At 42.8% G+C, this 15,739-nt stretch overlaps 1 protein-coding gene across 2 annotated transcripts in view; it reads left to right on the top strand.

The window, feature by feature from the left end:
* The window catches only part of atp2a1 (ATPase sarcoplasmic/endoplasmic reticulum Ca2+ transporting 1), a 119,176-nt gene that overhangs the window by 56,132 nt on the left and 47,305 nt on the right, over positions 1–15,739 (top strand). For both annotated transcript variants that reach the window (XM_061973853.2, XM_061973854.2), the window contains exons 11-14: positions 6,151–6,317; positions 6,380–6,468; positions 6,536–6,638; positions 13,878–14,009. In XM_061973853.2, the coding sequence (XP_061829837.2) occupies positions 6,151–6,317; positions 6,380–6,468; positions 6,536–6,638; positions 13,878–14,009 (491 nt within the window). The remainder of the gene's footprint in view (positions 1–6,150; positions 6,318–6,379; positions 6,469–6,535; positions 6,639–13,877; positions 14,010–15,739) is intronic.

Here is a 15,739-nt window from a genome sequence, read left to right on the forward strand (position 1 = left end):
GCATGAGTCTGTGAAATGTTTGACTGTGTTATGATAGTCCAGGATGGATTGACTGTTGGAGAGGAGTGCGAGAATGGCTGTGTCATCTGAGTATTTTAAGTATGTTGTGGTGGGTGAGATGCTACGGCAGTCATTGGTGTAGAGTGTGTACAGGAAAGGGCTCAACACACATCCCTGTGGGACCCCGGTGTTGATGGTAAGCATCGGGGATGTGTTTGAGCCCACCCTTACTGCTTGCAATCGGTCGGTGAGGAAGTTGTGGGTGAGGTGGATCAGCTGAGGGGGGATGTTGAGCTGGTGTAGTTTCCGGATCAGTAGATGCTTCTGTAGGGAGTTGAAGGCGGAGCTGAAGTCCACGAAGAGGATCCTGGCAAAGTTGCCTGGGGAGTCCAGATGCTGGAGGAGGAGATGCAGCAGGCAGGCCACAGCATCCTCTGTGCCCCTCCTGGCCCTGTAGGCAAATTGGAGGGGGTCCAGGTGTGGGGTGACAACTGGAAGGATGATGTGAAGCAGCAGTTTCTCCAGGCACTTCAGAATTATGGATGTGAGGGCTATGGGGCAGTAATGGTTGAGTTCTGTGGGTCTGGATTTTTTCGGTACTGGGATGATGGTTGCAGTTTTCCACAATGCAGGTATTGTTGCAGTCCAGTAGCTTTCACAGAAGAGTGAGTGTAGGATAGGGGAGAGCTCTATGGCACAGGGGGGCTATGGCGTCACATTAATGCCAAAAATCCGAGCGCATAAACCAAAAATCCGAGCGCATAAAAACTGTTATCGCGCGCTGATTCTCCACTTCGTGCGCACGCGCGACACCCTTTTGCGCGCGCGTGGTGCCTTTCTGTGCGTGCGCGGTGCCTTTTTGCGCGCGCGGTGCCTTTCTGTGCGCGCGCGGTGCCTTTTTGCGCGCGCGCGGTGCCTTTCTGCGCGCTCTCTGTGTACTCCTGGCATCTCTCCTCGCGCTCTCATGTTTCTTTTTGGCACTTTGGGGGCGGGTATGCTTAGACGGCCCCTTCTTTCTGATTGGTCAGGCGAAAAATGCTGAAAAATGCTCAGAGCCAATCAGAAGTATAGCAGGGCGGGTCATCGTCAATATGTATCAATATGTGTCGCGCGCTGATGAAGGTTATTTCATACCACATAAACACAATACAGGATAATAACAACAACTAACAACTGGGATTTATATAGCGCTTTTCTAAGTACCCAAAGTCGCTTTACATGTAGAACTCATCATTCATTCACACCTGGTGGTGGTAAGCTACTTTCATAGCCACAGCTGCCCTGGGGTAGACTGACGGAAGCGTGGCTGCAATTTGCGCCAACGGCCCCTCCGACCACCACCTATTCATCATTCAATTCACCGGTGTGAGTGGCACCGGGGGCAAAGGGTGAAGTGTCCCGCCCAAGGACACAACGGCAGTGATTTTTGGATGTTAAGAGGCGGGGAGCGAACCTGCAACCCTCAGGTTTCTGGCACGGTTGCTCTACCCACTACGCCATGCCGCCCCCCTAATACAAAATGTGACCCAAATAAATAATAAGACAACAAACACCATAATCACATCTTTCAGCCAGAACTGGTCCACCAGCAATAACATCCAACCATAACATTATTTTATATTTTCACTTCTTCTTGAACATTTGTTTTCTAATTTATGGAATTTCTTTTGATTCAGCCATAAAATTGATGAAATAATCTTTGAATTTTGTTTTTAAAATGTTAAAAATAGCTTTTAATAATGTATTCTGAAACAGTTTAAAATAATCAGAGAACTGACTAACACTGACCCTACACAACTATGTTGCACAATTAAGTCATTTTTTTTTAAAAGTGAAAGAGGTCATTTCAACAGGTGCAGCATCCTATGTCATATCTACATGTAATAAGATTTGTAACAAGGCAAACCGTTTGTAAATTGGTCGAAAATGGAGCAAGTTATGGTAATTTAATTAGTACATGTACCATTGACATCAATGTAATGATTGAGGCTAGATGTAAGATGGCTACAACGTTGCTACACTGGAGAATGATTGGTCATATGAAAAATGCTCACAGCCAATCAGAAAGGAGGGGCCGTCTAAGCATACCCGCCCCCAAAGTGCCAAAAAGAAACATGACAGCGCGAGGAGAGATGCCAGGAGTACACAGAGAGCGCGCAGAAAGGCGTCGCGCGCGCGCAGAAAGGCACCGCGCGCGCGCAAAAAGGCACCGCGCGCGCGCAAAAAGGCACCGCGCGCGCGCAAAAAGGCACCGCGCGGGCGCAAAAAGGCACCGCGCGCGCAAAAAGGCACCACGTGCGCGCAAAAGGGTGTCGGGCGCGCGCACGAAGTGGAGAATCAACGCGCGATAACAGTTTTTATGCGCTCGGATATTTGGCACTAATGTGACGCCATAGAAGGCAGGCAGAAAGAGGAGGGGCAGTGTGTGTGGGTTCCTTCTCCCTTCTTAAGTCTAAGTCCACAGCGATTCCCTCCTTAAATGTCATTGACACTTCACCTCACCTTCGTCCTAGATTGGTTTGTTGCACCCATTTTGAGTAAGTAAAATAGACAAAACCTGCTGAATGGCCAGAAAGACACGTACAAAGTGTCGACCAAGTACTGGACTGTGTGACCTAGGGGGCTCCGCCTCTCCCAAGGTGGCTGCACAGGAAGTTAGGTCCCCAAAATGCATACTTGCCAACCCTCCCGGATTTTCCGGGAGACTCCCGAAATTCAGCGCCTCTCCCGAAAACCTCCCGGGACAAATTTTCTCCCGAAAATCTCCCGAAATTCAGGCGGACCTGAAGGCCACGCCCCCTCCAGCTCCATGCGGACCTGGAGGGTCTGCATTGAGTAATGTTTTTGTAATATATTGAGTTGGAGGCAATAAACAGGCAAGGGGATGAAGTACGTCTCTTTACTGTAGACTTCAGAACAGACTCACACACTTGACGTCAGGTGCGCAACACCACGTAAATCGTTGGCCAACCAAAAAGTAACCCCAGTACGCTATAGCCAACATTCACCAGGAGATGGCAACAGACAAACATAGATCACTTTCAGTGAATTCTAGCTATATATATATATATATATATATATTAGAGATGCGCGGTTTGCGGGCACAACCGCGGATTATCCGCGGATCGGGCGGATGAAATAAAAAAAAATTAGATTTTATCCGCGGGTTGGGTCGGGCGGTTGAAAAAAAAAAAAAGATTTTAAATAGATTCAGGCGGGTGGCAGTTAAACCAATTGGTAAATATATATACATAGTTAAATGTTGTTACCCACATACGAAAAACGAGCAGGCACCTGCTGCACATGCCACAACAGAGGAAAAAAAAAGAAGAAGAGATGGACACTTTTACGGAGCGGAGAAGGGACGCCTCGCCGGGGTCCGGGGAGAGGGCCCCACCGGGAGCCGTAGCTGAGGCGATCCGCGAGAAGGGCCCGACGCACGTCCAGGGTCACCACCGCGCCCACCGCACCGACACCCCGCCTCGTCCGCCTTCGCCGCGGCCGGCGTCACGCGCAGCAGGTAAGCAGCTTACCTGCCCGCCACCCCCGTGGCCGGGGGCTCGTAACAGGGGTCACTTCGCGCGCTCCGCCCGCGCAGCTTACCTGCCCGCCACCCCCGTTGCCGGGGGCGCGTAACAGGGGTCACTCCGCGCGCAGTGCGCTCACGAAAGGGGTGGGGCTCACCCTGCTTGATATAGACAGCAGCTAGGACGGTGGCCATGGAAGTCGGAACTCGCTAAGGAGTGTGTAACAACCCACCTGCCGAATCAACTAGCCCTGAAAATGGATGGCGCTGGAGCGTCGGGACCATACCCGGCCGTCGCCGGCAGCGACACGCGCTTGGAGGTGCGCTCAGCGCGGCTCCCATATGATTGCGCTGGTGTGCGTCTGGGCCGTGACAGCGTGGCACGCGAATGTCTGTGCTGCATTGGATCAGTCTCCTTTCTTTAACAGGCAAAAGCTTTATAACCTCACTAATGCCTTGCATCGTCTATATTAGATATATAACAACGGGCGGGTGCGGGCGGATGCGGGCGGATGCGGTTCTGATTAAATGTTAGTTCGGGTGGATGGCGGATGGTTGACGACTTTCTGATGCGGTTGCGGATGAAATAATTGCCTATCCGCGCATCTCTAATATATATATACTGTATATATATATGAAATACTTGACTTGGTGAATTCTAGCTGTAAATATACTCCTCCCCTCTTAGCCACGCCTCAACCACGCCCCCGCCCCACCCCGACCACGCCCCCCATCCCCCACCTCCCGAAATCGGAGGTCTCAAGGTTGGCAAGTATGCCAAAATGGCCACGCCCAAATGCTTCTAGCGACAAGCAAAATAAAGAAATGAATGAAATGTTCGCACACAGAGGCACTTTTGGCTCAGTCTAAAAGTTTGTATATCGTAAAGTTTGCAAATAGAGGGTTCATAGATGGAGGTTCTACTGTACTTCCATCCGCACTTCTGGAACTGTACTAAACACTTCAGTCTTGGTGTGTGTGTTAGCTTAGATATTAGCATGTTTGCCCCTGTCTTTCTCTCGCCCTTCAGTGATAACGGTACTTTAATAATGATACTTAAGATTCTAAGACATGTAGTTTATTTTCCATAATGGAGGTGATTATTATTAACTTACAGGAGTGGCTCCACACTGTGTATGCATTAGGGTTGTACGGTATACCTGTACTAGTATAGTACCGCGATACTAATGAATCATATTCGGTACTATACCTCCTCTAAAAAGTACCGGTGGGGCTCCCCTTTTTTAACGGGCATAAAAGCACGCCGTCGTCAAGTCCTGACATTGCTGGTTTTACGAGCAGAGGAGCATGTTGGGCAGCGCACACACACAGAGTACTTACAAGCAGACACAGTGTGTAGACAGAAAAGGGAGAATGGACGCATTTTGGCGTAAAAACTAATGATAAAGGTGACACGGCTAGCTAGCTAGTGGCTAACGTCCAGCCGCAGTCTGCAGTGTTTTAGCTACTTCCAAATCACTAATCCTCGTCTCCATGGCGACAAACAATGTACGTTTCTTACAAGTATCATTATCACTGCAGGACGAGGAATAGCTAAACATGCTTCACTACACACCGTAGGAGGATACAATAGCTCACCGGCGTCACAATGTAAACAAATGCCATGGGTGGATCTACACCTGACATCCACTGTAATGATCTAGTCGATACTACTATGATTACATCGATATTTTTTTATCATCACAAAATCTTTTTCCCTTTTTTAAAAATGTATATTAAATTTATAAAGTCAGTAAATACGTCCCTGGACACATGAGGACTTTGAATATGACCAATGTATGATCCTGTAACTACTTGGTATTGGACCGATATCTAAATGTGTGGTATCATTCAAAACTAATGTAAAGTATCAAAGAATAGAAGAATAAGTGATTATTACATTTTAACAGAAGTGTAGATAGAACATGTTCAAACAGAAAATAAGCAGATATTAACAGTAAATGAACAAGTAGATTAATAATCCATTTTTACAGTTTGTCCCTCATAATGTGTACAAAATAATAGGTGTATAAATGACACAATATGTTACTGCATAGACTAATTAGGAGTCTTTGTTTGTTTACTTACTACTAAAAGACAAGTTGTCTATTTTATTTAAGGACTAAATGACAATAATAAACATATGTTTCATGTACACTAACATTTTTTGTTCAAATAAAGACAATAATGACATTTTTTGTGGTCCCTTTTATGTAGAAAAGTATCGAGATACATTTTGGTACCGGTACCAAAATATTGGTATGGAGACAACCCTAATATGGAAACATACCGTATTTTTCGGACTATAAGTCGCAATTTTTATTTATATATGTATATATGTTTTTTTCCCTCTTTATTATGCATTTTCGGCAGGTGCGACTTATACTCCGGTGCGACTTATACTCCGAAAAATACGGTATTTGTTTTAGCCGCTAACAATAAATAAGGTGCCAGCCAGAGGGGAGTTGCGTTTCTCATTGACAACGGCATACTTTTTGATTAAAATCGTCCGGTACTGATTGGTCACTGATCGGTACCGGATGGGTACATCCCTAAAATAAAACTTCCCAGAGATGTCGCCAAGCTGCGACCAAGAAAGTGACGTGTCTCCTGTTTCCTCCCAGGTCTGCCCGCCGTCATCACCACCTGCCTGGCCCTGGGAACGCGACGCATGGCCAAGAAGAACGCCATCGTCAGAAGCCTTCCCTCCGTGGAGACCCTAGGTTGCACCTCGGTCATCTGCTCCGACAAGACCGGGACCCTCACCACCAATCAGATGTGTGTGACCAAGGTAGGATCCAACGCAGCGACTTGTCTGAGACACTTTCTAAGGCGCCCCACGTTCCCTGGCAGATGTTCATTATTGACAAAGTGGACGACGAGAACGTCAGTCTCGGTCAGTTCGACATCTCCGGCTCCAAATACACGCCTGAGGGAGAAGTGTAAGCAGTACAAACACAAGTGTCTCGTCCCCACGATGCAAATCTCACTCTTGACTCTTCTCCTCAGTACCAGGAAAGGTCTGAACGTCAAGTGTGGCCAGTATGACGGACTGGTGGAGCTGGCCACCATCTGCGCTCTTTGCAACGACTCCTCTCTGGACTACAATGAGGTCAGTCGAGCTGAGGAGGACACCACCAGTTAGAAATCTAAACACCCCAAATCAGGGCTTTGATTGATTGATTGAGACTTTTATTAGTAGATTGCACAGTACATTACATATCAGTGTTTCCCACACATTCATTTATTTGTGGCGGCCCGCCACGAAAGAATTACGTCCGCCACAAATGGATTTTTCGGCTTTTGACTCGCTCGACCGCTCATAAAAGCAATGGGACTGTCTGTGAATGTTGCTTGTAGTTACAACTCCGGTGCAGTAGGTGGCGGTAACTCCGCCAATAGCACTTAATTCACCTGGTGGGCCAGAAGAAGAAGAAGAAGAGGGACGGACGGACGGACGAAACGGGATCAAAATACGAGGGTAATATAGGTTATAGGTAGATATGTTATAGCTGCATCGCTCACGGCTCGTCATATATTTAACGTTAATCCGCTGCTTCATTAACACCGCCGCTGTTTGACTCGTGGGCCGGGGCAGACGAACGTAGTAAAAGTCACGTGTTACCCTACCGACGAGCTAACGTGTCCAGGTTATAACCATGTTGTCAATAAACACACGTGGACTGAAGCTAAATTGTCTACTGTCCACTGCAGCATGTGAATGCAATGAAAAGAATAAAATCAGCTGTTAAAATGTTGTCCAGGTTAATGTTTTGGTCATTAAAAGCCCTTCATTTCAAGATTTCAACTGTGATCGGGCTTAAAACAGGTGGCTGACCTGTTCAGATGAGTGTAACTGCTACTGGTCAAATAATGTGAAATAGCATTTAATTTTACATGTATGCAATGCCATTTAAATGTAATTATAGATAATAATAATAATAATAATAAATACTGTGTAGTGTTGTAAATAGTCAACGGGAAGAATTTTAGTAAGATATAAGCCATGAGCACTACACAGCCAGAAAAAAACCAAGGCAGGACAAGTAAAAATATTGGGGCAAGTAGATTTGAGAAGTCGGGCAAGTAGAAAAAAAGCTTAACGTTGAACCCTGCATGTGTTGAGCTGCTGCCGCTTAAGGTTAGACGGCACTGTACATAGAGCGCTTCTGCTCGTTAGTAATAAATTCTAATGTTGGATGTTCACTCCTTCACACAGATGAGTATAGAAAAATATTTTCAACGGCCGAAAAGGGCTCGACTTGGAGAGGAGGTAGGCCTACAGTGCGGACCACAGGTGCGACCTGTTCAGCAGCAGGAGGAGGAGGAGGAGGAGGTTGACTGACTGTGGCAGGACACCTCTGCCTCTGTTTCACTTTATGTTGCTGGTAAATAATATGGTTGTAGTAGTAGGCTAAAGTTAAATTATTTAGTATTCACTAATTAAAGGGGCAGAGCTTTAAGAGACATTTTAGCTTTTATATTTTATAAGATATATTTTTTGTAAGAACCACAATTAATAAATATATTTCAGTGAATCACTAATTGTTCAAATCTGTATATAAATATGTACATAAAATGTTGTAATTATATTCCAACTCCGCGTTCTTCTTGGTCATCGCCGCTGCCGCCGCCACCCCCCGCCCCCCGACCACACCACCACAAATAGATGCCTGTCCTGTGGGAAACACTGCATATTCCGAACAACTGACCACTAAATGGTAACACCTCAATAAGTTTTTCAACTTGTTTAAGTCGGGGTCCACGTTAATCAATTCATGGTCCGTGGTCATGTCCAAACCGCACACTGAAAAGTCAAAGCATGCAGAGCCATTTTTATAGTTTTCATTTTCAAAACCACCTTTAAAGGAGAACATTATCACCAGACCTATGTAAGCGTCAATATACAGGTAAAAGCCAGTAAATTAGAATATTTTGAAAAACTTGATTTATTTCAGTAATTGCATTCAAAAGGTGTAACTTGTACATTATATTTATTCATTGCACACAGACTGATGCATTCAAATGTTTATTTCATTTAATTTTGATGATTTGAAGTGGCAACAAATGAAAATCCCAAATTCCGTGTGTCACAAAATTAGAATATTACTTAAGGCTAATACAAAAAAGGGATTTTTAGAAATGTTGGCCAACTGAAAAGTATGAAAATGAAAAATATGAGCATGTACAATACTCAATACTTGGTTGGAGCTCCTTTTGCCTCAATTACTGCGTTAATGCGGCGTGGCATGGAGTCGATGAGTTTCTGGCACTGCTCAGGTGTTATGAGAGCCCAGGTTGCTCTGATAGTGGCCTTCAACTCTTCTGCGTTTTTGGGTCTGGCATTCTGCATCTTCCTTTTCACAATACCCCACAGATTTTCTATGGGGCTAAGGTCAGGGGAGTTGGCGGGCCAATTTAGAACAGAAATACCATGGTCCGTAAACCAGGCACGGGTAGATTTTGCGCTGTGTGCAGGCGCCAAGTCCTGTTGGAACTTGAAATCTCCATCTCCATAGAGCAGGTCAGCAGCAGGAAGCATGAAGTGCTCTAAAACTTGCTGGTAGACGGCTGCGTTGACCCTGGATCTCAGGAAACAGAGTGGACCGACACCAGCAGATGACATGGCACCCCAAACCATCACCCAACCATGCAAATTTTGCATTTCCTTTGGAAATCGAGGTCCCAGAGTCTGGAGGAAGACAGGAGAGGCACAGGATCCACGTTGCCTGAAGTCTAGTGTAAAGTTTCCACCATCAGTGACGGTTTGGATTTTATGTGCCGTCAAAGTCGGTCCCGTCCATCGCTGCTTGCAGCTTTAATTATTTTATTTATTTTTTACTTCAGATCCAGCTGTCGATTACAACTTTTTATTATTGTTTAATTATTTTTGTTTTATTCCTTTTTTGTTTTATGTGGAAAACACAGAAAAAACATGCTATATTTTCCCTAAAAGATATTTGATGTGAAGTAATTGGAGCCTTAAATAGGTCAATCATTCATAACATTGCTTTTAATTGAGTATTATTTTTTAAGCAATGACAGTTTTAAAGGAATAAAACATCCATCCATTTTCTATCGCTTGTCCCAGCTTTGTTTTATTAGTCAACATTGCAACTTTTTCACGTCACATTTCACCTGTATGCTCTTTTATTAGGGACCGCAATGTCCATTTAGGACAGAGGACCCTATTGTATTTTGTGCGTTTTATTCTTTCTTTCTTTCTTATTATACCGCCGCGTCTTTCAGCTGTAATTTGACACCCTTAACATGCTTCAAAACTCACCATATTTGACACACACATCAGAACTGGCGAAAATTGCGATCTAATCAAAAAACCAAACCCTAAAACTCAAAATTGCGCTCTAGCGCCCCCTAGGAAAAAACACAAACAAAACTGCTCGTAACTTCCGGTAGGAATGTCGTAGAGACATAAAACAAAAACCTCTATGTATGACATACTTCAGCAAAAATCTACAGAAAGTTTGCAATTCCCCCTTCTAAACAACATTTTAGTAAAAACAGTCACTTTTGCCTCTTTGAGCTGTAATTTGACCCCCTTAACATGCTTCAAAACTCACCAAACAGGACACACACATCAGGACTGGCAAAAATTGCGATCTAATAAAAAAAAAAACCAACCCCAAAACTCAAAATTGCGCTCTAGCGCCCCCTAGGAAGAAAACACAGACACAACTGCTCCTAGGAAGAAAACTCAGACAAAACTGCCTGTAACGTCCAGTAGGAATGTCGTAGAGACATGAAACAAAAACTTCTACGTAGGTCTCACTTAGACCTACATTTCATGTATTGACAACCCCCAGCTAAAATCAACAGGAAGTTTGCAATTCCCCCTTCAAAACAAAAGTTTTGTAAAAACCGGTCACCTTTTTTAAAAAATTATCTCCTCTGAGCGCGTTTGTCGTGTCGGCTTCAAACTAGCACAGGAGAGAGATTGAACCCTTCTGATTAAAAGTTGACCAAAGAGTTTTAATTACTGCTCCGGTTTGGATTTTATGTGCCGTCAAAGTCGGTCCCGTCCATCGCTGCTTGCAGCTTTAATTAGGGCCCGCATGGCCCATTGCATAAGGACTCCCACAGGGAGTCCTTATGCAATGGGACATAAGGACCTATTGAATTTGTAAGGTTTTATTATTAGGGCCCGCATGACCCATTGCATAAGGACTCCCACAGGGAGTCCTTATGCAATGGGACATAAGGACCTATTGAATTTGTAAGGTTTTATTATTATTCTTTCTTATTCCGCAGCTTTGCGCGGTACTTTGACCCCCTTAACATGCTTCAAAACTCACCAAATTTGACGCACACATAAATAAACTCGAAACCAAACCCCAAAACTCAAAATTGCGCTCTAGCGCCCCCTACAAAGTAAACTTTTTCTAACTCCCAGTACGAATGTCGTAGAGACATGAAACAAAAACCTCTATGTAGGTCTCACTTAGACTTAAATTTTATTAATTTATTTCCTCGGCCAATAATCTACAGGAAGTTTGCTATTCCCCCTTCAACACTAAATTTTAGTAAAATCAGTCACTTTTGCCTTTTTGAGCTTTAATTTGACCCCCTTAACATGCTTCAAAACTCACCAAACTGAACGCACACATCAGGACTGGCAAACATTGCAATCTAAAAAAAAACCTAACCCCAAATCTCCAAATTTAGCTCTAGAGCAATTTATTAATAAAACCGAGAAAAAACTGCTCCTCGGAAGAAAAAAATGACAAAACTGCCTGTAACTCCCACTGGGAAGGTCGGAGAGACATGAAACAAAAACCTCAATGTAGGTCTCACTTAGACCTACATTTCATAAATTGACAACCCCCAGCAAAAATCAACAGGAAGTTTGCTATTCCCCCTTCAAAACAAAAGTTTTGTAAAAACCAGTCACCTTTTTAAAAAAATTATCTCCTCTGAGCGCGTTTGTCGTTTCGGCTTCAAACTAACACAGGAGAGAGATTGAACCCTTCTGATTAAAAGTTGACCAAAGAGTTTTAATTACTGCTCCGGTTTGGATTTTATGTGCCGTCAAAGTCGGTCCCGTCCATCGCTGCTTGCAGCTTTAATTATTTATTTTTTTTTTACTTCAGATCCAGCTGTCGATTACAACTTTTTATTATTGTTTAATTATTTTTGTTTTATTCCTTTTTTGTTTTATATGGAAAACACAGAAAAAACATGCTATATTTTCCCTAAAAGATATTTGATGTGAAGTAATTGGAGCCTTAAATAGGTCAATCATTCATAACATTGCTTTTAATTAGGGCCCGCAATGGCCCATATGCAATGGGACATAAGGACCTATTGTTTTTCTAAGGTTTTATTATTATTAGGGCCCGCATGGCCCATTGTAAAAGGAGTCCTTATGCAATGGGACATAAGGACCTATTGTTATTCTAAGGTTTTATTATTATTCTTTCTTTCTTTCTTTCTTCTTCCGCCGCCTCTTTGAGCACTAATTTGACCCACTTAACATGCTTCAAAACTCACCATATTTGACCCACACATCAGGTCCTGCGAAAATTGCCTTTTAATAAAAAAACCAAACCCCAAAATTCAAAATTGCGCTCTAGCGCCCCCTAGGAAGAAGAAAAAACTACGCTGCCTGTAACTCCCACTAGGAAGGTCGGAGAGACATGAAACAAAAACCTTTATGTAGGTCTGACTTAGATCTAGATTTTATAATTGTATATCCTCGTGCTAAAATCAACAGGAAGTTGGCAATTCCCCCTTCAAGACAAAAAAGTACTAAAAATTTGACCCCCTTAACATGCTTCAAAACTCACCGAACTGAACACACACATCAGGACTGGCAAAAACTGTGATCTAATAAAAAAACCTAACCCCAAATTCAAAAATTGCGCTCTACAACAATTTTTTAATAAAACGGAGAAAAAACTGCTCCTCGGAAGAAAAAAATGACAAAACTGCCTGTAACTCCCACTGGGAAGTTCGGAGAGACATGAAACACCTCAATGTAGGTCTCACTTAGACCTACATTTCATAAATTGACAACCCCCAGCAAAAATCAACAGGAAGTTTGCTATTCACCCTTCAAAACAAAAGTTTTGTAAAAACCAGTCACCTTTTAAAAAAAATTATCTCCTCTGAGCGCGTTTGTCGTTTCGGCTTCAAACTAACACAGGAGAGAGATTGAACCCTTCTGATTAAAAGTTGACCAAAGAGTTTTAATTACTGCTCCGGTTTGGATTTTATGTGCCGTCAAAGTCGGTCCCGTCCATCGCTGCTTGCAGCTTTAATTAGGGCCCGCATGGCCCATTGTGAGGGAGTCCTTATGCAATGGGACATAAGGACCTATTGAATTTGTAAGGTTTTATTATTATTCTTTCTTATTCCGCAGCTTTGCGCGGTACTTTGACCCCCTTAACATGCTTCAAAACTCACCACATTTGACGCACACATAAATAAACTCGAACAAAACTCTTTGGTAAAAAAACCAAACCCCAAAATTCAAAATTGCGCTCTAGCGCCCCCTACAAAGTAAACTTTTTCTAACTCCCAGTACGAATGTCGTAGAGACATGAAACAAAAACCTCTATGTAGGTCTCACTTAGACTTAAATTTTATTCATTTATTTCCTCGGCCAAAAATCTACAGGAAGTTTGCTATTCCCCCTTCAACACTAAATTTTAGTAAAATCAGTCACTTTTGCCTTTTTGAGCTTTAATTTGACCCCCTTAACATGCTTCAAAACTCACCAAACTGAACGCACACATCAGGACTGGCAAACATTGCAATCTAAAAAAAAAACCTAACCCCAAATCTCAAAATTTAGCTCTAGAGCAATTTTTGAATAAAACCGAGAAAAAACTGCTCCTCGGAAGAAAAAAATGACAAAACTGCCTGTAACTCCCACTGGGAAGTTCGGAGAGACATGAAACTAAAACCTTTATGTAGGTCTCACTTAGACCTACATTTCATAAATTGACAACCCCCAGCAAAAATCAACAGGAAGTTTGCTATTCCCCCTTCAAAACAACATTTTTGTAAAAACCGGTCCCCTTTCTTCAAACATTATCTCCTCTGAGCGCGTTTGTCGTTTCGGCTTCAAACTAACACAGGAGAGAGATTGAACCCTTCTGATTAAAAGTTGACCAAAGAGTTTTAATTACTGCTCCGGTTTGGATTTTATGTGCCGTCAAAGTCGGTCCCGTCCATCGCTGCTTGCAGCTTTAATTCCACTTATTTCAGTTTTTTTTAAGTTATAGTAATTTTATAATGTTTGAAAAATGAGCTGCGGCCTGCAAATGGCTGCACTTTGGACACCTGTGGCCTCAACTCCACTTTGTGGTATCTCCTTTCCTCCCTGCAGTCCAAGGGCATCTACGAGAAGGTGGGCGAGGCCACTGAAACAGCTCTGAGCTGCTTGGTGGAGAAGATGAACGTGTTCAACACTGAAGTGCGAGGCCTGTCCAAGGTGGAGCGGGCCAACGCCTGCTGCAGTGTAAGTCCTCACCATCACTCCATGGATCACCAAACACCTTTTCATTGATCAACTTGTGGCTGACCATAGAGCTTTTACTACCATTGTCATAATGCATGTTGTTATATTCTTCTCCATGGTGGCAAATACACAAGTAGCATCATCACTGGAGGGCAAGAACTAGCTAAAATGGTTCTACTTAGGGTTGTCCCGATACCAATATTTTGGTACCGGCACCAAAATGTATTTCGATACTTTTCTAAATAAAGGGGACCACAAAAAAATTGCATTATTGGCTTTATTTGAACCAATAAAACTAATTAAATTGAACATATGTTTATTATTGTAATTTAGTCCTTAAATAGATTAGATTAGATTAGATTTATTGGTCCCCTTGGGGAAATTCATTGTCACTGTCGTACATTTAAACACTAGACATTACACATCACACAAAAAAAAAAAAAAAAAAAAAAAAAAAAAAAAAAAAAAAAAAAAAAAAAGACATCATACATGACTAACACACATTTACAGGCTTGTCAGATAAATGTGAATAAAATAGTGAACATACTAGACAACTTGTCTTTTAGTAGTAAGTAAACAAACAAAGACTCATAATTAGTCGTATGCAGTAACATTGTGTCATTTATACACCTATTATTTTGTACACATAAAGGACAAACTGTAAAAATGGATTATTAATCTACTTCTTCATTTACTGTTAATATCTGCTTATTTTCTGTTTGAACATGTTCTATCTACACTTCTGTTCAAATGTAATAATCACTTATTCTTCTCTTCTTTGATACTTGACATTAGTTTTGGATGATACCACACATTTAGGCATCGACCTGATACCAAGTAGTTACAGGATCATACATTGGGCATTCTAATTCTCTGACAATCACTTGTCTGATATTGATGTGATGACTACGTGTCTGATACTGACGACTACGTGTCTGATACTGACAACTACGTGTCTGATAATGACGACTACTTGTCTGATAGTGACGACTACTTGCCTGATAGTGACGACTACTTGCCTGATACTGATGACTACTTGCCTGATAGTGACGACTACTTGCCTGATACTGATGACTACTTGTCTGATATTGATGTGATGACTACATGTCTGATACTGGCGACTACGTGTCTGATACTGACGACTACTTGTCTGATACTGACGACTACTTGTCTAATATTGATATGATGACTACGTGTCTGATACTGACGACTATGTGTCTGATACTGACAACTACGTGTCTAATACTGACGAGTACGTGTCTGATACTGACGACTACGTGTCTGATACTGACAACTACGTGTCTGATAATGACGACTACTTGTCTGATAGTGACGACTACTTGCCTGATAGTGACGACTACTTGCCTGATACTGATGACTACTTGTCTGATATTGATGTGATGACTACATGTCTGATACTGGCGACTACGTGTCTGATACTGACGACTACTTGTCTGATACTGACGACTACTTGTCTAATATTGATGTGATGACTACGTGTCTGATACTGACGACTATGTGTCTGATACTGACAACTACGTGTCTAATACTGACGAGTACGTGTCTGATACTGACAACTACGTGTCTGATAATGACGACTACTTGTCTGATAGTGACGACTACTTGCCTGATAGTGACGACTACTTGCCTGATAGTGACGACTACTTGCCTGATACTGATGACTACTTGCCTGATAGTGACGACTACTTGCCTGATACTGATGACTACTT

Source organism: Nerophis lumbriciformis, linkage group LG22 (assembly GCF_033978685.3).
Source record: "Nerophis lumbriciformis linkage group LG22, RoL_Nlum_v2.1, whole genome shotgun sequence".
NCBI classification, from domain to species: Eukaryota; Metazoa; Chordata; class Actinopteri; order Syngnathiformes; family Syngnathidae; genus Nerophis; species Nerophis lumbriciformis.